At 50.8% G+C, this 15,198-nt stretch overlaps 1 protein-coding gene across 3 annotated transcripts in view; it reads left to right on the forward strand.

Annotated features, from left to right (window-relative positions):
* Window positions 1-3,410: 3,410 nt before the first annotated feature.
* RBM19 (RNA binding motif protein 19) overlaps window positions 3,411-15,198 on the forward strand; it is a 67,085-nt gene continuing 55,297 nt past the window's right edge. For 2 of the 3 annotated variants that reach the window (XM_051805279.1, XM_051805281.1), the window contains exons 1-17: window positions 3,411-3,545; window positions 4,342-4,524; window positions 5,388-5,519; window positions 5,731-5,769; window positions 6,308-6,515; window positions 7,596-7,873; window positions 8,344-8,418; window positions 8,669-8,747; window positions 9,489-9,560; window positions 10,262-10,462; window positions 11,334-11,464; window positions 11,860-11,981; window positions 12,708-12,804; window positions 13,242-13,352; window positions 13,811-14,011; window positions 14,476-14,593; window positions 14,826-14,971. In XM_051805279.1, coding sequence (XP_051661239.1) covers window positions 3,510-3,545; window positions 4,342-4,524; window positions 5,388-5,519; window positions 5,731-5,769; window positions 6,308-6,515; window positions 7,596-7,873; window positions 8,344-8,418; window positions 8,669-8,747; window positions 9,489-9,560; window positions 10,262-10,462; window positions 11,334-11,464; window positions 11,860-11,981; window positions 12,708-12,804; window positions 13,242-13,352; window positions 13,811-14,011; window positions 14,476-14,593; window positions 14,826-14,971 — 2,229 coding nt within the window. In that variant the 5' untranslated portion in view covers window positions 3,411-3,509. The remainder of the gene's footprint in view (window positions 3,546-4,341; window positions 4,525-5,387; window positions 5,520-5,730; window positions 5,770-6,307; window positions 6,516-7,595; window positions 7,874-8,343; window positions 8,419-8,668; window positions 8,748-9,488; window positions 9,561-10,261; window positions 10,463-11,333; window positions 11,465-11,859; window positions 11,982-12,707; window positions 12,805-13,241; window positions 13,353-13,810; window positions 14,012-14,475; window positions 14,594-14,825; window positions 14,972-15,198) is intronic. The other variant, XM_051805282.1, reaches the window with a different exon arrangement.

The following is a 15,198-nucleotide window of genomic DNA, read 5'->3' on the forward strand; positions in this document are numbered from 1 at the left end:
TCACGGAGGGACCACGGCTTCCCCTCCCTCCAGTGTGGGGCTGACAGAGCCATGGGGGCTCCTCTCTGCCCGGCATGGCAGGGGGGATTTGCAGGAGTGAGGGAGAAGGGACAGTCATCACTCAGACCCTGCCACCAGCCCTTGGACACCCCAACACGGAGCCAACTGGAGGGGCAGGAGGCAAACCTGGTGCCCTCTCCAGGCAGCACCCTGGCTGTGGGTTGATGTGCCACCTTTGCTGGGCACATCACCTCCCTGTTACCCTCTGCCTCCTGCTGCTACAAGCCAGTTCAGGGAAAAAAAACAACTGGGCACAGTCCTTTTCCTTTCACTTCCCCACCCAGCTCCTACCCAACCGTCTGCATCCATCCCATCCACTGCCGGGAACACCTCGCCAGGAACAGGTCCAGCACACAGTGACCCTGGGACAGGAGTTTCTCACACTGGCATCACCAAGGACAATATTTTCCATGGGGAAAAGCATCCCAAACAATGCATTTGGACTCTTTCCCTGCCTCTGCTTTGGAGCACGGACTGTGTGACCTGCACCCAGTGACCCACCCAAGCTGGCTCTACAATGCCCGGTCCATCCCCTGCCTATGCTCTGTGCCAGCAGCAAAAGGGTTACAGATGATTTTCAGGACAGATATTTAGGTACTGGGAGCTGCTTTCCAAAACCTTGTCAGAACCTTCTCAAGACAGGGCCTCAGTTTCTCTTGTCTGCCCAGGGCTGGGGTCTCAGAGCAGAGGGTGCCTGCCTTGGGGAAGGACCTTCCGTGGTGCAGCAGAGCCACCAGCTGAAGGAGCAACTCTTGTCTCTCTGATCCCCTTAAAATCTCCAGTTTTTCAGAGAAAGGATGTTCTAAATCTCACATTTGTAAACTTAAAACCTTGACCCACCCTGGGGACCAGAACCAAATCTGAAGTCAGTGTGTATGTAAAGCTTGTGCTTCTGTACTGAATCTTTGCATCCGGGCAGGGATAAATTTGCTGTTTTCAAAGAAGTGAGATTAGTAAAGCTGAGCATCTCCATGGACTTTGCAAAACCCATGTCCCTGCATGGGCACTGAGGTTTTCCTGTTGGGATCAAGAACCCAGGTGCCTGGCTCAGTTAGGCACTGCTCTCCCAAGCTTCCCAGGAGAACTGGCTCTTTCTGATCCCAGGTATCCTTAGGGGTCGCAGCTGCAGCTGTTGAGCACTGGGCCAGGCTCTCACCTGGGGCAAATCATCCCCAATTGCAGAAAATTTCCATATTAGGAGGGAAATTGCAGCCTCAAGTGCAGCTGTGGCTGAGGACTCATGGGAAGCAGGATGGATGGACACAGCCAGGATCAATCCCTGTCCTGGCAGTGCCGGGCAGGAGCAGGAACAGACAAGGTCAGTGCTGTCTCCAGCGTGGGCAGGAGCTGGGCACTGCTGCTGGCTGCACACAGTAGGTGAGGAGGAGATGGGGAGGGAGAGAGGGGGACAAGTGTCTTGGAGAGGACAGGGATGACAAGGGCAAGGTCTGGAAGCGTTAGTGATGGTGAGAGTGTCCTGTCAGTGCCAGCCTTCATCCCAAGTGACATCCCTGACAGCCCGGCCAAGGACGAGGCAGGAGCAGAGGGCACAGGGGGGAGGGAGAGGAGGGAGCTGTGTCCCTGTGCTGTGACACCTCACAGAGACTCCTTTGAAGGGCAGGTGAAAGGGCACAGGAGCCCCCTGGGAGCCCCCACTTGGGGCTGTGGGGGTAGAGGGATTTGTGCTGAGCACTTTCCCTTTGAGCAGGGCACTGGATGACATTCCCAGCACCATCCCACCCTCTGCTGCTTCCCATGCACTGAGCCTGGCCATTGTCCCTGCTCTTCCCACCTGGAAAATAAATGCAAGTGTTTTCCTTGCTGCTCTCCTGAGGAGAGAGCATTGGCTCAGGCTGGAATCTGCAGTTAACCATCTTACATTCCAGTCCCACCAGGACACTGGGATGTAGCAGTGGTGTGGCTGGGTCAGGGCTGTCTCCCCCAGAGAGCTCTCTGTCCTGTGTTCCCTGATGCTCTGAGCCTTTGGGATAGGCTCAGCCAGCTGAACTGGACTCAAAGGGGCATTAGGACATGGCATGGGGGAGTGGAAAAGCTCCATGCTGGGGGGGCTTGATCTGGGCAGAGGCATCTCCATCCCTGGGGTAACTCCAGTGTGGAGCCAAACTGGGCAGGGAAACAGTGAGGTCTGTGCTGGAGCTGAGAGATGCCCTGAGGATCTTCCTCTGGGAATAAAGGTGTAAAGTCAGATTTTGGGTCCAGCTTACTTGTAGTGCCTTGTGTAAGATGGACAGAGCTGGGCTGAGGGGCTGTGAGCAGGAGGGGATGTTTGAAGGTGAACAGTCCTGCTTCCCCAAGGTATGCTCACCCTCCAGCAATGGATCATGGAATCATAGAATATCCTGAGTTGGAAGGGACCCACAAGGATCATCCAGTCCAACTCCTGGCCCTGCACAGACACCCCAAAAATCTCACCCTGTCCAAACACTCCTTGAGCTCTGGCAGCCTTGGGGTCATGCCCACTGCCCTGGGGAGCCTGTTCAGTGCCCAACCACCATCTGGGAGAAGAACCTTTTCCTGAAATCCAAATTAAACTTCCCCTGACACAACTCCAGCTGTTCCTGAGTCCTGTCCCTGCTCACAGAGAGCAGAGATCAGTGCTGCTCCTCTACTGCTCCTCATGAGGAAGTTGTAGTTGGATGTTTAGGTAGAAAAGGACCCACAGTGTTTAATAACCCTCAAGGGATTTTTTTTTTCCCCCCATGATTTTTGCCCTCTTTTGTCCATGGGACAACACATCTCCTGGCCGTGGGGTTATTTAGCTGTTGCTTGGAGGGAAGTTGTTTTCTCTTAGAATCACAGAATGGTTCGGTTTTGCAACGACCTTAAAGCTCATTTCATTCCACCCCCTGCCATGGGCAGGGACACCTTCCATAGACCAGGTTGCTCCAAGCCCCGTCCAACCGGGCCTTGGGCACTTCCAGGGATGGGGCAGCCACGGCTTCCCTGGTCCAGACCCTCCGTCCCCCTTCCCTCCTCGCTCCTTCGTGGCTTTTAGAGCAGCGGGGGACTGCGGCTTCCCCTCGCTCAAGCCCAACAGCTCCGGTGGGAATTCGGCTCCGTGGCCGCCCGGAGCCGGGACGGGCGGGCGCCGAGCTCCCTCCTGCGGCCCCGCCGAGCAGCGCAGACAGGCCGGGAGACCGCAGCCGCGCACCTCGGGGAAACCCGGGGGTGATCAGAGGGATTCTCCCCCTATTCCCCCCCTCGCCGCCTGTCGCTGTCCCCCGGTGCCCCAGTGACGCTCCCCCTGCCACCCGCAGGGCCCCGTTGCTAAGGGGCCGTTGCTAAGGACCAACATCCGGGTCCCGCCGCCCCCCCGGCCCACGTGACCCGCTGGGAACATGGCGGCGCCCACGGCGCGGCGTGCGCGGCGCTGAGAGCGGCGGCTCCGAGTGCTCCGGGCTCCCCTCCCCGCGGCTCCTGTCGCTGACATGTCGCGGCTTATCGTGAAGAACCTCCCCAATGGGGTGAGACCGCCGTGCGGCTGCGGAAAGGGCCGGTGGAAGGGGGGTGGCGGGTGTAGAGACGGGTCTGAGGGGATGCACCGGGGGGAGGCGGATGGGAGGGCAGGGAGAGGCACCGGGAGGGGAAGGGGGTACACGGGGAGGTTCCCGGTCAGGGAGAGGCACCAGGAGGGGAGGGAGTCCCGCGGTGTGGTGGGGACGGGTGTGAGCGGGAAGACACACACCACCACCACTCCCCGGCAGGGAAAGTTCTTGATTCGGGTTGGAGAGAGGAAGATGTTTTGATGGGGGAGCAGCGAGATGTCCTGGCGGAAGGGGCTCTGAGGACATAAGAGATTGTGAAGATGTACTGGGACGGGGGTCTTCCTGAGAGAGCGTGGGGATTCCCTCGGGGATAGGATAGTGGGGGATGCTGGGCAGGGAGAGCTCCTGGACTGGTCAGGGAGGTGCCCTGGGGGGCTGGAAGCAGCGTGTGGAGGTGCCCAGGCAGCCCCTCAGGGTGGGGGAGCAGAGTTTGTTGTGACCATTGCCCTTCCCTCGGTGCCTGGGAGGTGGGTACAGGTGCCCACTGTACTGCTCTGCCCCAGTCAGGTCCTCCCCAGGATCCCACCGTGTTCCCTCTCTGTCCATGGAGGGGATTCATGGAGGGGTGAAGGGATTTGGTTTCCACTGTGTGGTTCCTACAGCCCTTCAGAAGCCCTTTGATAGAGAACATTTTGTTTTGGGCTTGTCCACAAAGCATCTCTGTATTTGCATTCCATGGCTGACTTCCCCTCACGTTGTCCTTCCTCTTTCCCAGATGAAGGAGGATCGCTTCAGGAAACTGTTTGCTGCCTTTGGAACGCTGACTGACTGTTGCTTGAAGTTCACCAAGGATGGCAAGTTCAGGAAATTTGGCTTCATTGGCTACAGGTCTGAAGATGAAGCTCAAACGGCCCTGAAGCATTTCAACAAAAGCTTCATAGACACTTCCAGGATCACGGTGAGTTGGTGCTGAAAAATTATCTCCTTGGGATTTTTAAGAAGGTTTGGTGTTGAAGATTTTGGGGGTCTTGGGGGTGAATAGCTGGGGTCAGGAAAGCCTGAAGGTGAAGGTCTCTGCAGTAAAGCAGCAAAACCTGGTGCCAGCTCTCACTTCTGGAGTCTCAGCAGGTGCTGGGTTCAGCTGGGCTGTGGTTGTGCATAGCAGTGATTTCAGGGCTGGTTGGAGCAGCACAGTCAGATTGTGAGCTGTCATAATCCAAAATTTTAAATTTCAGCTCGTTTTTTCATTTCAAATCTTGCTGTTCTGGATAGAGAATGATTCAGGATAAACAGGATAACTTATTTGACTTGACTTGCATCAGGAACTGTAGTTACAGGACAAGGGGGAATGGCTTCAAATTGAAGGAGGGCAGGTTTAGATTAGGTATTAGGCAGAAGTTGTTCCCTGTGAGGGTGAGAAGGCCCTGGCACAGATTTCCCAGAGAAGCTGTGGCTACCCCATCCCTGGAAGTGTCCAAGGCCAGGTTGGATGGGGCTTGGAGCCACCTGGTCTAGTGGAACATGTCCCTGGAACAACATGAACTTTAAGGTCCCTTCCAACCCAAACCATTCCAGTATTATGTGATGATATGACACAGCTTAAATGAGCACAATAAAGTGTTTCCCATGTTAGATTGTTTCCCATGATTGAACATGTAGCTCTGTGCTTTTAAAATGAACATCTGTATGAAGTTGCCTGTTCTCTTGCACACACCCTCCATCCCTTTAGGGTTGCAATAAAGATTCTTGAGTGAAGTTATCCAGCAGTTACAGAAGCAGACTCTTGAACATGTGTTTAATTAGAGGTCTGATTCTTTCCAGGTGGAGTTATGCAAGTCTTTTGGTGACCCTTCAAAACCCAAAGCATGGAGCAAACACTCTCAGAAGGTTCCTGCCTCAGAAAAACAGACAGAGAAGCCTGTGGCAAGTGCAGCTCCTGCAGCCACAAAGAAAGTGAGTCTTGCCTGATCCCTTGAGGCTCTGATGTGTGTCAGTGAGGTGGCAGAGAGAAGGTTGGCCTGGTGTGTGGAGAAGGGGACAGAACAGCTGGATGTTGGAGTCCTGGTTCTGGGATTTTCTACCTTGGGATCTCTGTTCCCTGGACCATTATGTTCCCTGAAATTGGCTGTGCTTCTAATAAGCCTTTCTAATTTTTTTCCCCAAGGATAAAAAGAAGAAAGATCCCACGGATAACCTGAAGGAGGTGAGCTGAGGTTGAATTGCAGTCCCTACATCCTTGCTAGCTTGTATTAACAGCAAGAGTTGAATAGTTCCTTCCTGTAGTCCTTCCCATGCTATTAATTCAGGCTGTGACAGTCCAATTCTGCTGCAACAAACCCTCATTTTAACAGCCCCAACACTGGGGTCCAGTCTTTTAATTGTCAGCTACTCCCACATGACCACACTCTGCATCCAGGACAATCCTGTTTCAACATTTCTGGGTTTTAACCTTGTGCAAGATTTTTCACATTTAACTTCTGCATCTTTTGCTCTTTTTAATGTTTCATTTTCCTTTTTAAAGTACTTTCTAAAAATGAATTATAAAAAAAGAGTAGGAATGAGAGATCTCATGAAGACTTTAATCACTTTAAGGGCTCACCTTGTCAGTGTAAATTGAGCTCTCCTTAAGGGACTTTTGTTTTTGCTTTGCTGGAAATGAGGGGATATCTTTATTTCAAACTCACTGTTAGCTTTCCTGTGTCTGTCTTCACAGCTTATCTGCTTGGTTTCTTTTTTAACAGCTGGAAGAAGATAAAAAATTCCAGGAGTTCTTGGTGGTTCACCAGAAACGGTCTCAGGTGGCCACTTGGGCTAATGACACTTTGCCAGAGGAGCCCAAGAAGAGCAAACCAACAGCAGCAGCTGATTATCTCAACTTTGATTCAGATGAGTCTGAGGAGCTGAGTGAGGATGGGGATGAGCCCTCTGAAGATGAGGAGGAAACTAAAGGTACCAAAAGGAACTGTCACGTGGGTTGGTCGTGGTGACTGTGAGGGCAGAGGTGCTGCCAGGACCCAAATCAGAGTCCTTCCTGCACACAGAGACACTGTAACAAGGAAGGTGGTTCCTCAGGCATGGTGCTCATTCTGTGTGCTGTGGATGTATGGTTGTTTTCCCAAATTTGGGGAAATGTGGGAGATGCAGTTTCTGATATTTTCTGATATTAAGCATCTGTGCCTACCCCTGGGTCCTTAGGGCAGTGTTAGGGAAGAGAACAGGGCAAAAAGTTTGCACCTTTCCCTTAAATGCTCTCCTATTCTGCAGCTACTTTCATCCCTGGGATTTCCAGAGCTGGATGTGGTTTCTGTTTATTTAATAACCTGTCTGTGAACTTATCTAGTCTGCCTTTGATTGCATATTTCTGGAAATGGTGTGTGCTTGGGCCCTGTTGGAGTTGATGGGAAGGGACAGAGTTCAGTATCTTGGATCCTGAAAGGAAAACTGGAGTAGTGGGTTAACTTAGAAGACTGGGAAGTCTGGGCTGCAGTCTAGTATATGTCTTTTAGAATCCAGTGTCCCTACAGCAGTGATGGGTGTGGTTTTGGAGCCTTTCTCCCTCCCTACATGGTATTTCCTTATGCTGTTCCATTGGAGTGAACAGCATTTTCCCTGCTGCTCCTCTTCTCCCTTTGGGTAACTCAGGTGTAGGTGTGACTTGGCAAGGGGTGGAGGGGTGTTTTGGAGGAACAGCTTGCTCTGTCCTTCTCCTTGCAAAACTAAACTGAACATTTTAAAACCTTCTCTGTGGTCTGCTTGGAGTATTTAGTTAAAATTGTGACGAAATCCCTTGTCATGGAGTTCCTCCATCTCCTCTCTAATTTGTTTTATACATGAACTGTTGCTTTGAAAAACAAATTGTCAGCCTGGAAGTGCTGAGATAAAATTGCTCTGCTGCTCTCAAGCCTGTCATTCCCATGGAAAGGGTAGAGGAAGGGGATTGTCATGATTGTGCCAGTTCTGAGCTTTTCTCTGGCTGAGGAAAGAGCAGCAGCATCTGTGTGCAAAACTTCTCTGGTCTCTCCTCCCCAGCAGCAAAGAAAGGAGGGAAGAAGGCAGCTAACAGCAAAGACCTCTCAGATATGGAGTACCTGAAATCTAAAGTGGTGAAGGATTCTTCCTCCTCATCCAGTACAGAGGAAGAAACAGATACTGAGGAGGAGGTGGAAGAGGAAAGTGAGACTGAGGAGGATTCAGGCATTGCAGAAACCATTGGCACCTGCACAGATAAAAAGGGGAAGGTAAAAGCCCAAAACACACAGCAAGAGACACCAGTGGAGAAGAAGAAGAAAAAAGGATCTACAGTAGAGGTACAGCTGAATTAGACTTTTGTCTTCTCTAAAGCAGGAGCTTTATGGGTAGTATGTGTCTGTCAGTCTCTCCAGGGGTGAGCTGAAGGCCTGTGAAGGCTGCAGGACCCTCTAGGTACCAGCTGCTTTGGCTCACTGGGTGAGAACCATTAAAAAAAATCTCTTCTTAGGAATGAATTCCTAAAGATCAGCCTTCCAAACAAGTGCTGCTAGTGCCTCTTTTCAGAGGCTTTCCTGTTTTTCCCTGTGTGCAGAAAATGCTGTCCTGCAGAACTCAGTGTCAGTGATGGGGGGTGACTGTCCCAGCTTCCCAACCTGCCCCCCAGGCTGTTGTGGTGATGAGAATCTCTCGATATCCCCTCCCACTCTTCAACCTCCTGTTTGTTGGACAAGACCAGCTTGTTGTGCTGTGATTTTTCTTCTTTCATTCAGCTTTTTTTCCCCTTTATCTTCCCCATCCTTGTGTGCAGAACCAAGGCAGCTCAGCAGAAGCCAGCACCCCGTTCACAGTGAAGCTTCGTGGTGCCCCCTCGAACATCACTGAGGCAAGTTTTGTTACCCAGCTGGGGATGGAGGCTCCAAAGGGGGTTCTCAACATGATCCTTGCAGAGACTTTTCACTTATGGAGCAGTTTTGAGGGTTGTGTGGGCAGTCAGGGAAACTTTAGAACTGGCTTTGTGCAGAGACGTTTTGTTGCATGGGGTGTTTTTTATACTGGATGTAAAAACCTAAGTCTGCAACTTGCTGCTTCCTGCAGCTGAAAACTTATCCAGACTATTTTAATTCTTCCTGCAGGAAAAGATCCGTGATTTCTTCTTACCTCTGAAGCCAGTGGCAGTTAGGATAGGAAAAAATGCCCAGGGGAAGAATTCAGGTAATGTCTATGTGTGGAAGGGGGGGGGGTGGACCTGTGAGTTAGGGGACCTCTCAGTCCTTTTATCTGCTCTTTTTATCTGCGGTTTCAAAGCACTGGCTTGTGTCCTGATTATTCCAGACCTTTCTGTGACTTTGCAGCTCTCCTGCCCTACTTGCTGTCCTTAGGATGCCCGGGGCAGAGTAATGTTGGCTGTGCTCCCTTAGGAGTAGCTGCAGGATCTGCCTCCAGAATTTTCCTAAACATCCCAAACCATGCCAAGGAAAGGCCTGTTCCCCTGGGATAGCTGCAGCAGCACCCAGGGACTGTGCTGACCTGTGTTTATGGGCTGCAGGGCAGCCTTTAGCCAAGGTGGGTCTCCTGACAGGCTGTGACTGCTGGAGGTGCCTGTGAAAGAGTTTGGAGCAGGTTCTTGGAGTTGTCAGGGAGGTTTGCTGTGTGCCCTTTTCCTTTAATAGCCTAAAAACAGATGCACCTTTTATTTCCTCCTGTAGGTACCTGTAAAAGCCTCCTTCAGCTGTTAAGTTGGGCTTCTTTGATTTGTATGTAGAGAATAAGCTTTTTAAAGGCAGCCTTCCAGTCGGACGTGGCCGTTTTCAGGCTGGATCGAAGCTTTAATGGGAGCTGAATGCTTTATCTATAGGAATCTATATTAGAGAAAGCCCAATTCACCCTTAATTAGCCAATTAGTGGCTGTATGTTCCCCACATGATGCTCAGTTGAACGTTTCCTTCCTCCAAGGTTACATCTTTGTTGACTTGAAGAGTGAAGCAGAAGTGCAGAGGGCCTTGAAGAGAAAAAAAGAATACATGGGTAAGGGCTGTTTGTTCCTCCTTGTTCTGGCTGATGCCACTGGCAGGGTGCTCAGCTGCTGGAGTGTTCACTGTAGGAGTATCTCCTGTCGTTTAGTTTTTCCCAGGCAGATGGTGGGGGTGGTTCCTCTGCTCAGCCCACAGGGGATAAACCCGGTGCCGTGTCAGGAGGAAGTGACTGAACTGTGCGTGTTCCTCTTGGGCCCTCGTGTTTTGTCCTGTGCTCGAGGTGTATCTTGTTCCTGGGATAAAAGTGATGTTGTTTCAGTCTGGTTGGGATCTGTACAAACAGTTCTGTAAGCCTGTGCTTGAGACCTGTGCCTGGCCTTAGTGGAACTCCTGAAATTATGTTTGCAAAACCCACATGCAGAATGGGAACAGCTGCTCAGGAGCCTGGCTGGCACAGGCAGAGGAGCTGGAGCTCCCTGAAAGGAAGGGAGACTGAGGAGTTGTTGATAACCTGGTTTTTATGAGGACTGATCTCTTGTAGCCCCCACCACCTCTTTTTATTTATTTTTTTTTTTTTTTAAATCAGGCAGAGTCCTGCTCAGAGCTTGTGGGATTGGGATTGTAATTGCTTGTGGGATTGGGGTTGTAATTGTTTGTGTCACTGCTGTAACCCTGGGCTCTTTGTGCACTGATGTTGGCTGCCCATGGCCTTGGGAAGCACCTAACTTGTCTCTGTGTGTGGTTGTGGCTCAGGTGGACGATGTGTTGAGGTTTCCCGATGCAGGAACACCCCAAAAGAAACTGTTCCAGCAAAACCCACTAACCAACCATGGCAGAGAAGGCTGAGGGATGATGAGGAGGAAGAGGACTTGTCTGAATCAGGGAGACTCTTTGTCAGGAATCTTCCCTTTACGAGCACCGAGGAGGACTTGGAGAAGATCTTTTCAAAGTATGGTGAGTGTTTGCCCTAGGACTGAGACTTGCAGAGCAACATCTTTCATCTTTCCTCTGTAAACACAGAGGTTTTCATGCTGGGTGTGAATGGACAAAGCTCCATGTCCCACATCTCTTGAATATGGCCCAGCTCTCATCATCTTTATTGTGGGGTGTGCTTGGCAGGAGATTTATAGATGCTGCAGGTAAGAGGGGAATCTCTGAGATACACCCCAAGTTTGTTTGGAATGTTAGGTCGAAGCTTGGAGTTTCCCTTTTCTACCTTGAATTTAAACAGATTTAAGGCTATCTTTGCGTTTGAGTGTCCTGGGGGCAGAGAGGGTTAGGTTGTGGAAGGATTAAGACTGAAGATAAATGCAGCTGCTCAGAGCTTGCCTGGTTTGTGTCATGTTTCAGAGCCCTGTGAGCTGCCACGTGGTGCACAGCCAGGCTTGGGGTGCTTTTGTTGGACCCACCTTGTCAGCCTGCAGCTCCTGGCTCAGGTTGGTGGCTCACCACACACCCTGTGCAATATCCAGAGCTGCTCTGCCCTCCCTGACTCCCTCATCCCTGGCTGTGTCTGGGAGATGCCAGTTCAAAGTGTAACCCTTCCCATCCTCTTCAGAGGTTCAGATTGAACATCAGGGTTCACAGAAAGCATTGTTAAACATCATAAGGGGCTGCCCAGGGAGCTGGTGGAGTCACCATCCTTGGAGGTGTTCAAGAACCAACTGGACATGACACTTAGTGCCATGATCTAGTTGACAAGGTGGAGGTTGGTCTCAGGTTGGACTCAGTGATCTCAGAGCTCTTTTCCATCCTAAATGATTCTGGGATCCTGTGTGGTGGCTGTTCAGGGACATCTCTCACCATAAAGCCTTTCCCCCTGCAGGGCCCCTCTCGGAGATCCATTTCCCTATTGACAGACTGACCAAGAAGCCCAAAGGATTTGCTTTCATCACCTACATGATTCCCGAGCACGCAGTGAAGGCCTTTGCAGAATTGGATGGGCAGGTGTTCCAGGTACAGAACTGATGGTTTTCCTGTGCTGTTGGGCTGCAGCTGCTGGGAATGTTTGTTACTAACACAGCCAAAAGTTTCCTTCTGTGCTTTGCTGCACAGATTGAGTCTCTTCTGCTGTGCTGTTTGGGAACACAGGTGCTTTTGGTAGAGTAGCTTGGTTTGAGCAGCCTTGCAGGCACCAAAATCCTGGTAGAGGTGGGGAAAGAGCTCCAAGTCTGTCTCTTATGTGGCCTCTCTGACTTGCAACCGTGTCTCCTTTGGGAAGGAAAGTTCCCTCCTTCCACCTTGGCTGTTTGACTAGCAAAGGTGCCAGAAAATTTCCTCCACTCTACTCCAGCTCATGGACTTCTGTGGGTTATTTCAAAGCTGCTGGACTTCTTCTTCCTGTCTTGTAGGGCAGGATGATGCATCTTTTACCATCCACGATCAAAAAGGAGAAAATCGAAGATGGGGATGCAGAAGAATCTTCCTCCTACAAAAAGCGCAAAGAGGCCAAGGACAAAGCCAACAGTGCCAGGTACAACACAACCTGCCAAATTCCCAAGTGGCAGAAATGCATGTGGGGGCTTTGCAGGGCTGTCTAGATTCCCAAAGTCAATAAAGCATTTGCTGTGCAGCTCTGTTTCCTTTGTCTCTTACAAAGTCCTTTGTTCAGGTAGTTCAGTGAGCAGCAGAAATTGAGAAAAACAGGGTTTTGAATGGCTTTGTGTATGAGTTTATTTCTCTGGTGTCTAATAAAAGTTGCAATTCTTCAGGGTGATGGTTTCAGATCAGTTGGGTCTTTCTCCTCTACTTGACCACCTGTATTTTTAAAACTTGTAGGAACTTTATCTTGCTGTGTGACAAATTAGTTTGAAAGAAGTGGCGAATACTTTCTGATTTAAAGGGAAAGAGATGCAACCTTGCTTGCATGGGCTTTGTGGTTTTAGGAAAACAGTTGGAAGGTGTGTTCCTCTGAGCCAACACCTGAACTCCCAGCTATAGCTGCAGAGCTGTGACCAGTGAGATCTAGGGAAGAAGAGCTCAGCTGTCTGCACTGCTGCCTCTCTTTTTGCCCTCCAGACATGTCTCCCTCATCCTGTCAATTCTCTAAGGATATTCCACCCTACCTTCTCTCTGACTCTTCATTCTGGCTGCTCGTGGTGGCATTCAAAGCTATTTTTTCCCCAGGAGTATGAACTAGAGAGCCCTCAGTGGAAGAAGGGGCCGTATGACTGAACCTGGCCCTTGTTTGTCTCTGCAGCTCCCACAACTGGAACACGCTGTTTGTGGGGACCAACGCTGTGGCTGATGCCATGGCTCAGAAGTACAACGCTTCCAAAAGCCAAGTGCTGGATCCTGTGAGTTGGGTTCTCATCAGCTGGGGTGGGAGATCCCTTTCCTACCTGTTTCTTCGTGTCCTGGTCTCTCCTAAAGCCCCTGTGCTTCCGTGAGGCTGGGAGGTCTGTGATGCTGTAGCACCTCTGTGGGATCTGAGCCCATCAATCCCTTTGTCACTAGGACAGTGACACTCCCAGCCCTCTTTCCCCCTCTGCTTTTCTGTGCCTGAATTTTGTATTCCTACATAACCAGCAATTGATGGGAATTTACACCTGAAAGCTCAGTTCCTTCCTGGAAACTTTGTTTTGCTTTGGGAAGTGTTCCGATTCCAACAGCAAAACTTCCAGCAGCTTCAGAGGAGCTGGAGCATTTTACCTTTAAGCTTTCTGCCACATTTCCTTTACATCTGCTTCTTGGAGCAGCAGGAACAGCAGGTGACTGACATTCTTGCCTGCAGGAGAGTAAAGACAGCGTGGCAGTGAGAGTTGCTCTGGGAGAAACCGAGCTGGTCCAGGAAATCCGCCGGTTCCTCATTGAAAACGGAGTCAGCCTGGATTCCTTCAGTCAGGTGAGATGCTCAGCTGGAGGCAGCACTGTGGACCTACCTCCTCTAGTCCTGGTGTCCTCATCTCTCTCTGAAACGGGTAATTAAATCCTCACCATCTTGCAGGATTGAACCCTTAGGAAATGTTATATCTGTTTGAAAGTGCAGCTGCCCTCAGCATGGTTTAAATCCGTAATGTAATGGCTTTAGTATGGTCAGGGGAGGAGTCCTGTGTCCATATCAGGGTGGATCTGGAGCTGAAACCTCCACACACAAGCATTTGTGGAACAGGGAGGTTGTACTGGGGTGTGGATCTTACAGGAAGTGTTTTCTAAATGCCCGTTGGCCCTCTTGGCCCCTGGAAAGGGGCAGCGTGGAGCGAGAGAGCACGGCGTGTTGGATCTGAAACCTTCAGTTAGGCAGCTGTCAGAGTTTGCAGTTTTAAACCCATCTTCCCTTTCTTTCCCCACCGAACTTGCCAGGCTGCTGGGGAGCGGAGCAAGACGGTGATCCTGGTGAAGAACCTCCCGGCCGGCACCAGCGCGGCGGAGCTGGAGGACGTGTTCGGCCAACACGGCAGCCTGGGCCGGGTGCTGCTGCCAGAGGGGGGGATCACGGCCATCGTGGAGTTCCTGGAGCCAACAGAGGCCAAGCAGGCGTTCACCAGGCTGGCCTACTCCAGGGTGAGGCAGCTGCCTGGAGAGTGTGGGTCGTGGCTGCTTGGGAAGCTGCAGGAGGGAGTGCCTGCTGCGGGAGGGGGGCGGGAGTCCTGAGGGAAGCGAGTTGTCCCAGAGCCGCTGCTGTTATCCTCTGTCCCTTGGATCTGGGGAATTGCCTGATGCATCCTTGTGCAACAGTGGCTAAATAGGGTTCAGAAATAGGGTTCAGCCCGGAGAGGATGGCTGGAGGAGGGGGATGTGACATATTTAGAGGGTTTCTTTTCCCTTTCACAACACAGGAGTGTAATACTGTGGTCCTGCCTGAGGCTGGATCCTTTTGTGAAAGAATTTAACCAGCTAGAAAAGCTGCTCAACTTTTCCACTGGTGTTTTCCATTACAGAGCGAGATGAAAATGAGGCTGAGAGCAGAGGTTTTTCTTCAGGCCTTGCCCTTCAGTCTTCATTTCTTTCCTGTCTTCTCTTCACAGTTTCATTCTGTGCCGTTGTATCTGGAATGGGCTCCAATGGGTGTCTTTTTAAGCCCAGCCCCTCAGAAAAAAAAGACTGAGGTTCCAGAAAAGGAGGATGAAGCAGGGCTGGTACCAGGTAAGAACTTTGTCCAACTTGCTGTTGACAGGCTGTGGGTCCCTGCAGTGTTTCCCTGCTCGTGTCAGGCCACAATATATGCTTTGTCTGGGTGATTTCCCACTGCAAGGACATGATCTTCCCTTCTTTCTCCCCATTCCAGGAGCTCTCCCAGAATTTGAGTGGGCAAACTCCCCCCCTAAGTTTGACTTTGTTTCATCTTACAAAGTTTGGTTTATCCTTTTTGTTTCAGGTGAAGCTCTAAAGGTCTCAGGGGAAGCAGCAGCACAGGAAGAAGAAGAGGAAGAAGAGGAGGAGGAGGAAGAAGAAAACGTTCCTGGGTGTACCTTGTTCATCAAAAACCTCAACTTTGCCACCACAGAAGACACGCTGAAAGAGGTGAGCCATGGGGATATAGTGTTTAAAGCAGTTAAATTGCAGTGGGAGATGAGAAAACATTATTACACTGGGACTGGGAATATCCACTTTGGGGTTTCAGGCATCAGTTAAGACAAATGTATCTGAAACTGTTTTGATGGGGTTTAATTCCACCTTGGGACAGGTGGAGGCAGTAGAAAATCTTTTAAGACTCCTCATTTCCCATGCTTTCTGTAATGCTTCTCCTT

Source organism: Manacus candei, unplaced genomic scaffold (assembly GCF_025592945.1).
Source record: "Manacus candei isolate 608988 ecotype Guabito, Panama unplaced genomic scaffold, ASM2559294v1 h1tg000064l, whole genome shotgun sequence".
Lineage (NCBI taxonomy): Eukaryota > Metazoa > Chordata > Aves > Passeriformes > Pipridae > Manacus > Manacus candei.